General features: G+C 44.3%; 1 protein-coding gene across 1 annotated transcript in view; it reads left to right on the forward strand.

Annotated features, from left to right (window-relative positions):
- The window catches only part of GATA6 (GATA binding protein 6), a 21,574-nt gene extending 7,340 nt beyond the window's left edge, over positions 1-14,234 (forward strand). The window contains exons 2-6 of the mRNA XM_009886652.1: positions 6-172; positions 3,488-3,613; positions 5,012-5,099; positions 5,198-5,304; positions 13,804-14,234. Of these exons, the coding sequence (XP_009884954.1) occupies positions 6-172; positions 3,488-3,613; positions 5,012-5,099; positions 5,198-5,304; positions 13,804-13,971 (656 nt within the window). The 3' untranslated portion in view covers positions 13,972-14,234. The remainder of the gene's footprint in view (positions 1-5; positions 173-3,487; positions 3,614-5,011; positions 5,100-5,197; positions 5,305-13,803) is intronic.
- The last annotated feature ends 370 nt before the right edge of the window (positions 14,235-14,604 follow it).

A 14,604-nucleotide genomic window follows, 5' to 3' on the forward strand; every position in this document is an offset into this window, starting at 1 on the left:
CCCAGAGCTGCTGGAGGACCTGTCCGAGAGCCGGGAGTGTGTCAACTGCGGCTCCATCCAGACCCCGCTGTGGAGGAGGGACGGCACCGGCAACTACCTGTGCAACGCCTGCGGGCTCTACACCAAAATGAACGGCCTCAGCCGGCCCCTCATCAAGCCCCAGAAGAGAGTGGTGAGTGGGGATGGAGTGGAGGGAGGGTGGGGAGAGGAGCTGCGCCCCGTGGGACCCCCAGTCAGCGCTAGCCAGGGGGAAAGCCGGGGCAAGGATGTGGGAGCCCACTCGGAGCGTGTTAGCCCCGTGATTCCCCCTCCCAACCCCAGCTGCAGAACCGAAGCGGGGCTCCTGACCAGGTTTGAAGGCCAAAAGTGGTCACGATGAGGAGTGACAGGGCTGGCAGCCCTCTGGGTGCTGTGTCAGGGCCCACCTCTGGGCCCTAGGCTGGCGAAATTGCCCTCTGTCCCCCTCAGTGAGCCCTGCACCTTTTTGAGTTGACGGACCCTGTCGGTGAGGGGGCATCGGCAGCTTAGGAGAAGTTTGTGCTGCTGATGTTGGACGTTTCCAACAGAAAAAAAATTAAAAAAAAAAAATCAAGGTTGGAAAGTGTTTGTTCAGAGGGCTAGGAATTTCTCCAGACCTGCTTTGTTTGCTGAGAGCTCGATCCTTGGGAATGTAAGCAAGTTTTGTATATAATTCAAAGAAAACCAATTGTTTAAACAATGATAATAGCCTTTGTTTTGTTTTACTCCTAAGAAATGAGCGGCAATTTTTCTAAAAATATACTCCTAAAACTAGGGGGGGAAATAAATAGTACAAACCAGAACCCCTGTTTATAACTCAGGCTGGCACTGAATAGGCAAGGAGAAAATTTAACAAGCGGGAACTGCACATTATGTTTAGCAAATCTGGGTGGAGGTCAGGAGAGAGAAAGAATACGCTCTTCAGTAATGGCTGTTACCGAGCGAGCCACAATAAATCACACCGGCATAATCCAAGCTGATGTTTGGACCCTTGTGTATGGAGACAGTGTATCAAACCCATCAGCCTTTCAAGCCCCTTTCAATCACGCCAGTTGCTTCACTCCATGCTTGTTTTCCTAGCGCTAAAATGCATCCCGTTCTTTATTTCACAACCATCTGAATTTAATGCCCTCACGGGGAGGGGGAACAAAAACCGAACGTGCAATGATCAGAGCAGACAGTAAGCGCTCACCAACCAACCCCACCTCTGCTTAAAGACCTTTCTTTAAGCCAAAGAATTAATTTAACTTTAAGCCAGTGGTTAGTTACTGCTGGGTGCCCATTTTTTTTCTAGCCGATCATCCACTAAATGTCATGACACAAGGTGTTATCTCATTACTGGGGACAAATACAGCAGACAGGGCAGATCTGCCGCTTGTCTCGAGTGTCGGAGCTCAACTGGCTGTGGCACCCTGGCCCAATGCAGGTTTCGAGTAGCTGATATCCAGCTCTGGCATTTCTGTGTATCTTTTTTTTTTTTTTTTTGTGAAGGAGGGGTGGGGGTGAGGAGACTAAAACAGAGTCAAACTGCAGCCCGATCTCAGCCCAACACCTCGGCGAAATAACTCTGAAATAGCTCTGCGTAACAATCCCTACTGAGTACCCTGGCCATAACTATAAATCAACCATGACTGTGTGTTCGTACAGTTGGAAATATGTAGGTGAGAAGGGAAAATGTTTTGAAAATGCTAAACATGTTTAGATTGCCCCAAAGTTTCTGATAAAATTCCTGTGGCAGAAAAGTCATTTGAGCTTCAAAACATGCCAACCCCCCACCCCCATTTGTTTAGATACAGGAATGAGTAAAAGCAATTGAAATAAAATATATGATTTATACCAGACTGCACACAAAAGAAAGAAAGATTTAACTGAGTGAAATGTCTGACAGCATTTCACTTGCAAAGAAAGAAAATGAAGTGTATAAGACCAGCTTTTTTTTATCCAATCCATGTAAAACTCGTGCTGAATTGAGGAGCGCAATTTGGACGCTGTGTGTATACATATTTAATAACAAGGTCAAAAATTCTGTTTTCATGAGATTTGGATTTTTAAGATTAAAAAGTATATGCATGTACTTCAGCCTGTATTACACTTGGCTGGATTTTTTTTTTCGCTGTGCAATTAATAATGGATTACTGATTCAAAGTTACAAAATTCGTATTTAATCTGGAGTTCTTTCTGAGCTGTGGTGTAAGACGACAGCTTACTGCTAAAGAAACTCAAACAGATAAAATTCAAGAAACTCAGTTATTACTCTGGAATATTCTTCATTCTCAAAACATTTTTATTGGTTTCCCAAGTGGCAGGCAGCTCTGCGGTATCAAAGGTGACCGAGTTACGTCTAACAACCCAGCAGTAAATGATTCAAGAGGAAGGGCATTGTACCCTTAAGTTAGTAATTTCAGTTATGGGCCCTTTATAGTCAGAATAAGATTAATGCAATCCTCTAAAACTGACTTCTCCGTGTAAACTTGTTCAGCTGCCAGACACAGAGCTAGGCACAGATTTTTTTATATTTTTTTTGACAATGCGATACTTTGAAAAAGACTAGATTTATGATGTAGCTGGAATTCTTTGCTTGTGATGAACGTAAAAGAGATCACTTGTTACAGGGACTTTTATAACCCATTCACCTTCATTTCACATGTTTATGAGGACTGCCTTCACTTATGATATACAGCCTGCAGTCATAAAGCTCTGGGTTATACGGTTATTTCTGATACAAGGTTGCTTCACCTTGGCTCCAAACTCCACGGAAGAGTGTCATAAATGGCTTGTTTGCAGTGGGAACCTTGTTGTCACCCACCAGCTTTTCTGCTGGCCGAGGGGAAGCTCTGTTCTGTAAAACATGCTCCCGAGGCACGTTGTTTTTCATGCGAGGATAAAATGGGCAATGATAAAAAGATGTTTTTACAAAGATGCTGCTGTTGTATGTGTTACCTTCTGGCTCCCCGGAAAGTTTGTTTTCTGCAGCTGTAGTGCCATGGAGGGATGGTGATTAAAGTGGCTGATTTTTCCGATGAGTGTGGAGTATCGGTGGCAGGTTCAGAGCCGCCTCTTTGCCCACCGCACAGGGGAGAGGGCGTTGGATTGGCTGGAGAGGTGGCAGAGGAGTGATGTACCTTCTCCTCAGCTGGATGGAGCTGTAGTGGAGAGATGTTTTCTAGATGTCCCATTGGAGGAAGAGCCAGCGCCCGGTGATCTGAACAGAGGTCCCCGGGTAAATGTAAATTTTGCCTCTGCTGTGACTTCCTGGAGTTACAGACTCACAGTGCCTCTTCACGTCAGCTTTCCAGGCTCTGAAACCAGGATAATCTTGGTTTAAGTCTGGGACATCACCGATAGATGCTATAAAAAACCTCCTACTGTTGCTGCTGCGTGTTTAAATACTTTTAATAAACTGTAAAGACATAAATCATTTGCTCCTGCCTGCCTGTTTATGCCTGTGTTTGCCTACGCTTACCTCTAGCCCTCGTCCCGGCGGCTGGGCTTGTCCTGTGCCAGCTGCCACACCACGACCACCACCCTGTGGCGCAGGAATGCGGAGGGTGAGCCCGTCTGCAACGCCTGCGGCCTCTACATGAAGCTCCATGGGGTAAGCTGCCGGGAGATTCCCGGCTGGCTCTGATGTTCCTTGAGGAAAGGGGTGGTCCTCCCACCGGCGGGGGCTCGCCGGCTTTGAGGAGTGGCATTGGGCTTCCTCAAGTCAGGGCAATGTTTCTGTTGACGCTAATGGTATTGGCTTATGGTTTGTACCACGGAGTTAAAAATGCATGAATGCTTAAAAAATGGGCAAAACGACCAAAAAAATGCCCAGCATTAGAAAATCGTTATACCATTTTAGCAAGTTGTGGTTTTGACAAGTTATGTGTTTGCTGATGTCGCTTTCCTGACAGATTTGTTCAAAGAAACCACCTCTGGATGAGGGGCAGACATCTTTTTGCCACTGGGATTTAAACCAGCTCTTCAGTGGGGGGGAAAAAAAAAAAACCCTAGACATTTTTTTCATGGACAGCCATAGCTGTGCCAGCAAAACTTTAAATGTCATTTCAGCCTTTGCTAGGCAATAATAGAGGAAGAAAATAGCTCTATCCTGAATGTGATGGAATATGTTTTGGATGAGACTTGGAGCCTGTTATGCCCCTGCGGTTTAAGTTACAGTCAAGCACAAGTGCTGGAAGAGTGAGGGCATTAGGAGTGATTGGGACTTGGTCTAGTCCTCGAGAAAAAAGTAAATTATATCACAGTTTTAAACACTATAATGATAGGAAGCATATGCTTGAATTGTTTTTACCCAAACTCGTGTTATCATTAAGTTAAAATACATTTTGAGCCAATGTTTTCTGTATAATGATTATTGTTGTGATGACACAGAACACAAAGCTGATTTTTGAGCACATTTTCCCTTTAAATATAAATTTGTATACTATAAAGCTGTATCAGGGGTAGACTACTTATAAGAACAAATACTAAGTCAGTTATGGCCTAAAACTTCTGTCCTAAGACACTTACTAGTGATGATCTGGTTTGCGTAGCTGGTCCACAGGAAGATGAGTATTTTTTCCCCTCATATGCATTCTTGCTTTCCAGAATCAGCCACTGGACATAATTCCTAACTGACTGAAATAAGGAATCAGGGATCAGATATACCCCATCCAATTTAATTTCATATGACCCATGGCCATATGATACTGTTTTTCCCTAAACATGTGCTGTTTATCTGTGGACTGACTGAGGTGTTGGAAAAACTGTTCAGTTCACTTCAAGAACAAAGTTTCCCTGCTTTCTTTATTCAGCTAAACTCCCCTTGAAACAGCCCATTGCTTTGCCCAACTAAAATGCAAAGGGTTTTTTGGAATTGTTACTGTGACACAGGAAAAATTGCTCTACAGGCATCTTCAACATTACCGTTTGATCTTGTAGTGTATTTTAATGTTTGATGTTAGAGTACATACACAACTCTGTGACTAGTGTGGAAATTTAATTTTTTCAGGTTCCCCGACCTCTTGCTATGAAAAAAGAAGGAATTCAGACCAGGAAGCGAAAACCTAAGAACATAAATAAGTCAAAGGCATGCTCTGGTAAATATAAGAAGATAAGACAGTTGAGCTGCAAGAGGATTTTTTTTTTTCCCCGGCTGGAAAATATTTGGTTTTAATACCAGTTCCCGATCTTTCAGGTAACAGTACTACTGCGGTTCCTATGACTCCAACATCCACGTCTTCTACTAACTCAGATGACTGTAGAAAAACCGCTTCTCCCAGCACACAGACTGCAGCCTCCGGGGTAAGCCATAAGCCGGTGTCCATATCTGTAAGCAGGCTGATCACTGTGCAATGTTATCACAGCTTTTATCTTATCTAGCAGAACAATAATCTAAACAAACTTTCCAGTTTTGTTAGCTGATACTAGAACAAGATTTTCGGAGGATATTACATATAGCTGTAAACAGAACGACAAGCTGAAGTACTTTACAAACCTCTTAATTAAGATCTATATAATTTTTATGATTAAGTTAACCACATCTTAACCCCAGACATTTTGTTTTGAAATGATCAGGTTCTTCCATTTCAAAGGTTTTCTTTTGGAGCAAAGACAATAAATCATGCCCAACTGATCCTTTCAAGAAATAATTGTGCATGTACCCCTTTTTTTCTGAAATGATCTGATAAGAACTTCTACTTCAAGGCACTGCTGCTCTCACATTTTCCAAAAGCTGTTTAATATCTATATATGCATTTTTATGCATAATCCCAAAGGACTGGTAACTCCAGCAAAATATTATCCTGCTGTAAGAAGGGAAACATAAAGGCTTTTACTTTAAACTAAGACATGCACTTAACCCCTGATTCAGACCCGACTGAAACCAGGCTGGGGTGCCCTGCGGATTGCAGTCCATAGGGGATCATCCCTGTCCTCATAGAGGGCTTTTCAGGGGACAGATGCTCAGCATCTGGCAGCACCAAGCTCCAGAGGAGCACCAGAGGAGTGCTGATCATCACCTGCTTTAGTTTTGATCCTTATTTTACGTCATGTACTCAAACAATCTCAAACTTCCTTTCTTCACGCAGTTAGCATGTGTGATAACAAATACTACTGCTAAAGTTGTGAAGCTTAATGTAGATTAATTTCTAACCCCTTGGCTACACATATCCATATCCACACTCACTCCTCGGGCCTTCTGTATCCTTTAATCTGCCACATCATTTCTTTGAAAAGCTTTCTTAATGTGGCTTTCTCTCTTTTAAAATCTACTCTTTTATTAATAAAAAGAAGACATTGTTTATAATAACCATTTTTCAGTATGTCTCGGCGTTCCCACATCCAAATTCCTTACAATAGTTTAATTCCTGACGTACAAAGTTTCATTGTACAAGGGGAGGAAAAAAAACCCATTTTTAGCAAATGTGATTGTTCGTGGACTGACAGGGCCACCCAGTTTCTGAGGCACTGGGTTTTGGGTTCGGATGCTGTCAGACAAGGATATTACTAAAAGAGCTTGTCTTTGACATGAGAAAACCCTGTCAGTCCAATAAAATAAACAGATCACATCAAAAAAAGAGAAACACTAACCAAAAAGTGATTTGTTACTGGGTTTCAGGCACCCCCAGTGAACTGCTATGCACTGTTGTAGGCTCTCCCCTAATATTTGCAATGGGAAAAATGCGGCCAAATTTTCCTTAAATTTTTCTTACATTGCCTTAAGCAGTATTACAGATCCTGAGGAACGTCACGAGATTTACATAATGGACAGAATTAGAAGCACAATCCCAGCCGAGGCGGAGGCAGCGGTGGAGGCTGTAGCTGTGTACTGCTCAGGGAAGGAGAGGCCATATAGATGAGATCCTGTTTCCCCTACGCTGTTGCCTTCTTGGCTGGCTAAAGCCTGCCTTCCTCTCTGTAGCCCTTCTCCCTAGGAAAGCATATCAAACCTGTTGTTAATAATCTTTATGTTTTAATTTTAATAGTACCATTTGTAATATAATTTTGCCAGGTGGAGTTGTGTGGGTACCAGAGGTGAGCAGGGTGGGGGCACAATTTGTGAGCCAAAAGGCTAGTTGAGAGCTGTTAGCAACTAAGGGTAACTCCCAGGGACCCTGAGGCTACTCTTAATGATGTGATGGCAAACCCCAGTGCCAGGACTTCAGTTCTCCCTGATTTTTCTGTAGTAGATCAGGCTGGGAGAGGACATGTGCATAAGGACCGGGGAAATCTATCCCCTTGTATCCCACAGGCAGCACGGTAACATCTCTGCAGGCTTTTCCCCACCATGATTCGACCAGATGTGCACTGCATATGCACTTGCAAATTACCCCTCATGAAACATTTCAATGAAAGGAAGCGATGGAGGGAGGCTGTGAAACGTGCTGAAGCGGGGAGGCTGCAGCAGCCACCAGACATACGAGCATCCCCTTTACTCCCCCGCACCCTACATGAAGGGCTAGTGATCTCCCACCCCTGCACCCCAGCCCCAAATGTACGTAAATGAAGATGGGGTTTGTAGGGGAGCTGCTGTCAGGACACAGGACAGGTCGTGGGTATGGCCACATCCTTCCATTGGGTGCCTGCTTTTGCCGAAGCATCAGCAATTCAATGGAATGAGGACCAGGGAGACTGGAGGATGAAAGTAGAAAGAGGTGGCTGTTAAGATTTTTTCCTTTTGCTCCAGACATCCTTTGGGAACATGATCGCCAGCTTATGTAGGAAGTGAAATCATTGTTTGTGGGCCTAAATCCCTTGGGAGGGACTGAGCGCTCGTAAGGGCCATTGAAGTTGTCGGGAGTGGAGGGATGTTAGGATTTCAGAGTAAGGCAGCCTGTAATCTGATCACATGCCAAAGCAAAGATACTCTACTAGACTTCTATTTTCCATGACTTTTTTTTTTCATTTGAGTTGGCCCATCGATAGCCCGAAGGTTTGTACTTATTCTTAGAACAGGCAGTGGCTTTGCACAAGGAGAATAAACTTCTCCAGGCCATGTCAGGAGGGAGAAAACCCTCAAAAGTATGAATCCAGGCTCTGTTGTCTTTGGTCACTTTAACGAAAATGGCGTTGGTTCCTGCCAGTGGTGCTGGTGACGTTGCTGAAACACGGGCACCTGCTGGAAGAGCGAACCTGGCTCATTCCCCACACGTTACACAACCAGCAGGGCAACTTGTTTTTGTTTTGTTCTGTTTTTACTTCTCCAGCCCTTATTCTGTGAAGAGGGGAAAAACGCCAAATTGACATTAGGCAGAGAAATCTGATGACATTTTAGAAACTGTTGTCTGAAATTCACAGCAATGTTGTTGCTAAATGAAACAGAGAAAATGAATTCCTCTACTGGTACAAAAGCAATTTATTATGCCTTTTATGGGAGGTTGCCAAAAGAGTTCCCAGTTATGTAGAAATCTAATGGAAATGAAATTCAGCAGAATTCATTTGTGTCAGTAATATACACTTTTTGCCCTACCTTTCTTTATCTCTTTTAAAGTAAAATAAAGAGGGGAGGGCAGAAAAAGGGAAGGGCGGCAATTACTCTTGGAAATGTCTTTGAGACTATCCATTTCATGAAGGGAATCTTATATGATGCCAATTTTGAGACAAATTAGCAAGAACCTTAAATGTTGATTTTATGTTCTAGCTGAAGTTTAAACATTTAAAAGATATGATTAATGAATTGCTGTGGGTGCAAAGTTGATTTCAAACATCCCAAAATGTAGAAGTGTTTGGATGGAAGATATTTCGCTGTCCTATTGTAAAGGGGCTATTTGCCAAATTCACATCTGGATCTAGGATTTAGGCCTATTTCTGTTTTCCTAAGCAGTATAAGTACTGGGTGTCCTGTGTTACTAATATGGAAAAGGTCCAGCTGCATGATATATGAAGTTGCCTTACATCCCCATAAAAAGAAGATTTGAAGGTTTCAGACAGCCTGCATCTGCATCTATACCTGCTCTCCCTTTGATGCCGCTGAAACTGTACAGAGAAAAGCTACGCGGAATAATTTGCTAAACGAAGGGCACAGTCTCTAGTGCACACCCATCCATTTCCACACATGGGCTCCAATTGGTGTGATTACCAGAAGGACTTTATTCCCTTATTAGGATAAAAGGCAGTATGAAAACTGCTGTAAAATCTGCTTTTTATGGCAGGACATGGAGGCTCCATGAGCCAGGGCTGATGTCAGTAAAGGCTCAGCAGCACCAGGGGAGCTCTTTCAGAAGACGGTACTGTGCCCTTTGCCTCCAGTTTGGAGCTTTCTCAGAAAGACAGTAATCATCATACACCATAGAATAACTTAGGACAGTTGTCTTGCAGGTCAAACTAGCAGTTACTTCCCTTGGAGATTGACCTTGAGAAGTGGTTCAGGACTGGCTCTTCAGGGTTGTAGGCTAGAAAGTGGGAGACCTGACTGAAATGGCTTTGGAAAGTGGTGAGCTAGCAGGAGAATGCAGTTCTAACTGTCCCCAAAATGCCTGACAACCTGGGCTGAATTTGCTGAATAGCTTCTCCTGCATTTGCTTTGTTTTGTTTTCAGATGAGGGTTCGTAAGATGGTTAGAGGTGGTGTTCTTCACTCCTTTTTAGGCAGCAGATCGGTAGGACATTCATGCTGGCAACAGGGAATCAGCCTCTGTGCAGTATCTCCCAGAGTCTGGATGAAACCAGAGACTCAACCTCTTAAAAAAAAAATCTCCTAACCGCCTGGATGTTGGAAAGTTGAACGGCCGAGGGTCCTTCAGACTATCCGATGATAAGATTTTAGTCGGTATAGAATAATTCTGTAGCTGTCGGGACAGAGTTTCCACGAGAAAGACTCACCAGCACTGTTGGTAGGACTTTCACCTGGAAAAGGGGAACACGGTGCCTCAGTCCTGGTATGAGTAAATATTTATCTAAACCAGGTGGAATAAGATCAACAGGAGGCATGAGGAACATGGGAACCTAAAATACCAAATAGTCTGGTAGTCAGGGCATTATGCTGGGAGATCCGATATTCCAGTTTAAATCTTCTCTTAGTTTCCTACCTCTTCTGCGTTAGTCCTCACTCCTGGACAAAACAGGACACTGCTTTCTCCTCCCCTCTCAACTTTGTAAATTCAGTCATTCATTTTCTTTGCTCCGTGTATGTATATCCAAAAGAAAGTGTTTCATTCTGTATCAAACAGAACAAGGCAATCCAGCTTTTTTGTTTCAGTGGGAAAAAACAAGGAAAAAGAGTATTTTTGGTTCTACCCAAAACTTCTATATGTATATGGACACATATATTTTGCTTGGTTTTGTTTTATTGCCAAAGCAATAAAGCCAATTACTCATACAGCCCTCGACAGCAGAGGGGTCATCAGCTTTCCCAAGCCACGCTGGAAGTTGCCTCCCTTAGGAAATTAATGAAGTATTAAGCACAGATTTATGTTACTATAATACAAAGGAGAGATTAGAAGATACGTAAACTTACACATCTGCAATATAAACAAAAGGATCAGTTGGACTAGAAAGAAATGACAACTTTGCATAGTAAGAGGGTCACTAAATCAGAAAAGAACCCCTGTGGTTTTGCAGTTTGCTCTTCAGCAAACTTCAGAGACTGGCTCTTCAGAAACCAGGGAATGACAGTATTCGGAGAAAGTGCTCTTGGTGGGGACAGCAGTTATTGCAGAGAGGCTGAGGCAGGGAAATTAAGGACTCCACTGCAATTTGCCACAACACGTTATATGCAAAAGAAGTTTTTGCAAGTGTGTTTCAGCTGACTACGGTTATCATTTAAGTGTAGCAAAACTAAACCGTGCTAAGCGAAGAAGAGAGTATTGGTTGAGACTCAGCTTACTACGGACCTAGTGTAATGTCCAAAATTCGTGGAGCATTTTGAACCTGTGAAGTGGTTGGAGCAAAGGTCTATCTGATAGAGTAAAGGTCTAGATCAAGGCCGCTTGCCACCCCCTCTGGCTGTTAGCACATCTCCTTGCCCAGAGTTTTTGCCTCTTGGCTGCTGAAGCATGGGGGGAGGCTCCCTGCTCTCTGTGGTGGGCAGACGGCGCAGGAAGGAGTGGGTGGAAGAAAGCAGGAGTCCTGCAGCCAGAGATGCCAGTGCTGTTCCCCAAGTGCTGGCCAGCACAGGCTGAGCAGCCTGGGTTTGATCTGGGCCAGCTTTAGTGTAAGTGAATTTGGCTTCAGGGTGCTGACAGCAGGTTTGGGTAAGATGTAGGTGTCTAAGTCCCTTTGTGGCTCTGGCTGAGTTCTCCCTGTGAGCGTGGTGGGTGGGTTCTCTACAGAAAGGCCACCTCCAATCCACACAACCTTCCTGGAGGTTGCCCCATGACTATCTCCTGCTGGTTTGGGTAAAAAGAACCTTTGCAGATACAAACATGACCTTCCTCTGTTTGTTTGGGAGGCAAGCTCTTCCCAACGGGCTTCATTATTTTTTTCCTCAGGAAGCTGAGCTTCAGTTGATTATCTATCCTATTATCAGATTTCAGCAATAAAAATAAATCCATTACTTTCTTATTGATAGAGCCAGCCAGTGTGCATTAGAAGAGCTCGTTGACTTCAGCAGCATTGTTCAACTTATTTATTCCCACTGACAAATGTCCTCTAATAACTAAGTTTATCTTCTGTCATCTTTCATCCCTTAAAGCTGGAAAAGTACGAGCAGAGGTAGACAGGCTCAGGAGCAGAGCCGTGATTCAGCCACAGCCTTTTCAAGAGCTAAAATTTGTTTTCCATGTCTCACTTTGGGAGCTGCCCGAGCTGCCTGGATTTGTCATGACATTACCGGGGTGGGGTTTCCAGGCCCGGCGGTCCTGCCCAGGTCCTACCCGTCCTGGCTCAATGGAGCCAGGATCCGGCCTTGGTTGGGCAGGGATGGGCAGTCTTCAAACAGGACGTGCCTCCGCATCCTCCCTTCTGGGGTGCCCGAGGGAGGGGTAGCTGATAACCCCACATGGAAACTGGGTCCCCGCGCCCCACCTTTGTAGGTAGGGCTGAATCAGGAAAAGGGTGAATTACACTTTCCAAGCCCGGAAAAAACAGGTAGTGATAAGATATTTGCCTACCGGAACAACAGTGGCAAATATGGGCAAATGGGAACCTTTCAAAAGAGCTCCCAGTATTTTTAGCTCAGGTTGAGCAAACACTGCTCAACTCTAATTTAAACCCCTCTTCCACTGCAGGGAGACTCAAGCTGTTAAAATGATGTCTTTTGTGCTAACAGGAGTCTATTTGATGGATTAGAAATAAAAAAAGCCTTTTTGAAAAAACAGGCTGATGCAAGACCAAAACTGGACCCAAAAGTTAGCGCGAAACCTGCCTTATTGAATCCTCTGAGCAGTTTGTTGTCACTGCTTGGCAATTGTGTATTTGAGAGAGCGATAAAACATATTTCTTAGGATTAGAGCTATTTTCGTTGTTTTTGGGCAACAAGCAGTTGTTCCTTCCATTTCTGGGTAGCAACTGACAGAGCAGGGTCTCGGTTGATGACTAGGTGGAAGAATAGTGGCGATCAACCGTTTTAATAAAAGCTAAAGAAAATATTGGAGTCACGGTTATTTCAGAAAAAAGTGGCCACTGGTGATGAGTATCTCTTTCAGAAGGTGAGGTTTTCCCTGGGTTAAGCATGGCAACAAGAACCCGGCACAACACTGTTTGGAAATTACCTTTGAATAAATGAAGCCTTGCTTTTCCTGTGTCAGGACTGCTAGCTTGGCACGGCTCCAGGAGAGCCAAGAGCTCTACTCTTGTAAAATGATTAAATATGTATACTTTTCACTTAAACAGCGGGCAGGAAGCTTCTGCAGTCACAGTTGAGGATAGTATTTTTTTTTCTTTTTTTTTTTTCTTTTTAAGGAATTTCATCTGAAGACTATCCATTAACAAGTAAATTAAGGTTTTAAAGTTGACATATCCAAGAGTTAATTTTGCATGAAGTCAGCTCTTAAACATTTCCTTTATCAGGTGAAAATATTGCCCCTTCTCTGTCTGGCACTGTGATTTTTTCCTCTTTAGCGGATCTGCTCAGCCTCATGGAAAAAATGATTGTTTCTTTGTCTTTGTAACTCTCCATTTCTCTGTTAAAATAAATGGAGTGGGTCCAATGCGGTTCAGAGGTTCATCTTCGTGCCTACCAGGGCTCCCCTCTGTGTTGTCATGTGTGTGTAGATAGTGGAACAAAAAGACTCCTGGTTCAAAGGCATACTGTTTCTCCACTTGAGATGAAAGGAACGTCTCCTTTAGTGGCTGGTCTTATGGGGATGAAGTGGTTGTGGCTAGCGTTTTGAAGGGTGAGGAATGATTTTAGGCATTTCAAGGTTTAAGGGACCCAAAGAAGGCTGATTTCTAGGAGGTGCTCTGCACCCGCTGCTGGAGAATTGGAATGTATTTGGCTTCTCCCACCAGGGAAGCAAAACTAGAGGTGCCACCACTCCTGGGTCACATTTCTGGTGTTGGTATCTGTGTCCCTTCAGTAGGGGGCAGTGGGACACACGCACGTTACCCTCTTCATCATGGTATGATTTCCAGACTTTTCTGCACCTCCCGTGCTTTCTTTCCTACCTTGCTGTGAAGATACCCACGTGCTGCTCTCCAAATGCAGCTATCACCAATGTCAGACATTGCCAGCATAGTAAAGTCACTGCTTCACAAACAGAAGAATGAGCGGGCTGACCATGACAGATTTTTTCAGTTTCAGGATTTTAAGGCATGGGATGAGCAGAGGGCAAACCCCAAGCCTGCTGTGCTCTGACCTGCACCTCGGTGCGTGCAAAGCTCACCCGCTCAGTGAAATGTCTCTTTGCTCTTCCCCCACCTCCAGGCGAGCTCATCGGTGATGTCTGGCCCAGGAGAGAGCACCAGTCCCGAAAGCAGCAACCTTAAGTATTCAGGTCAAGACGGGCTGTACACAGGAGTCAGCCTGACCTCTACGGCTGAAGTGACAGCATCCGTGAGACAAGATCCCTGGTGTGCCCTGGCTCTGGCGTGACCTGGCATGAGGGAAGCTGGATCCCGGCGCTGCACGGCATCCCCCAGACGTCCGTGCATGGTTTCTCCTGCAGAGAGGTCGCGGTGGAAGCGAGAGTGCTGGCAAAGACCATTCCTCTGAAATTGTTTCCGTGCCTTGGTGGCAGAGGTGTTTTTCAGCCTCCGAAAGAGGCTCTGCCGAAGCATCCAGTTCCTCATCTATGCAAGAAAAATATAGGGAAAGCAAATGTCCACTGGGGATAGCTAATGCAGCCTTACACTCTCCAAAAGAAAAAAAAAGAAAAAAAAAGAAAAAAAAAAAAGAAGAGATAAACCTAGACCTATTGATAGATTCCAGAAATACATCCTTGACTTACCCAGCAGCGCTGCCTTTCTGATTGTATAGTTGTTTTCACTCTCATCGCCTCCTCCCCCAAGAAATTGGTGGAACTCATCAGTGTTGGGGAGTGAGTACCAAAGGCTTTAATTACTAGAGATAGTGAGATACGTTGTAATGAGCATCAGAAGTATGTACTGCTTGAGTCGGCGCAGACGCTTCTCACCGAACATTTGATGTCTTCACCCCGTAGGTTCTTTCCTCCTGCGCCCTCCATCTCCAGCGTGCCTTGCTCTCTTCAGAGCCAAGCTATGCCCC

This window comes from Charadrius vociferus, unplaced genomic scaffold (genome assembly GCF_000708025.1).
Source record: "Charadrius vociferus isolate BGI_N301 unplaced genomic scaffold, ASM70802v2 scaffold45, whole genome shotgun sequence".
Taxonomy (NCBI): Eukaryota; Metazoa; Chordata; class Aves; order Charadriiformes; family Charadriidae; genus Charadrius; species Charadrius vociferus.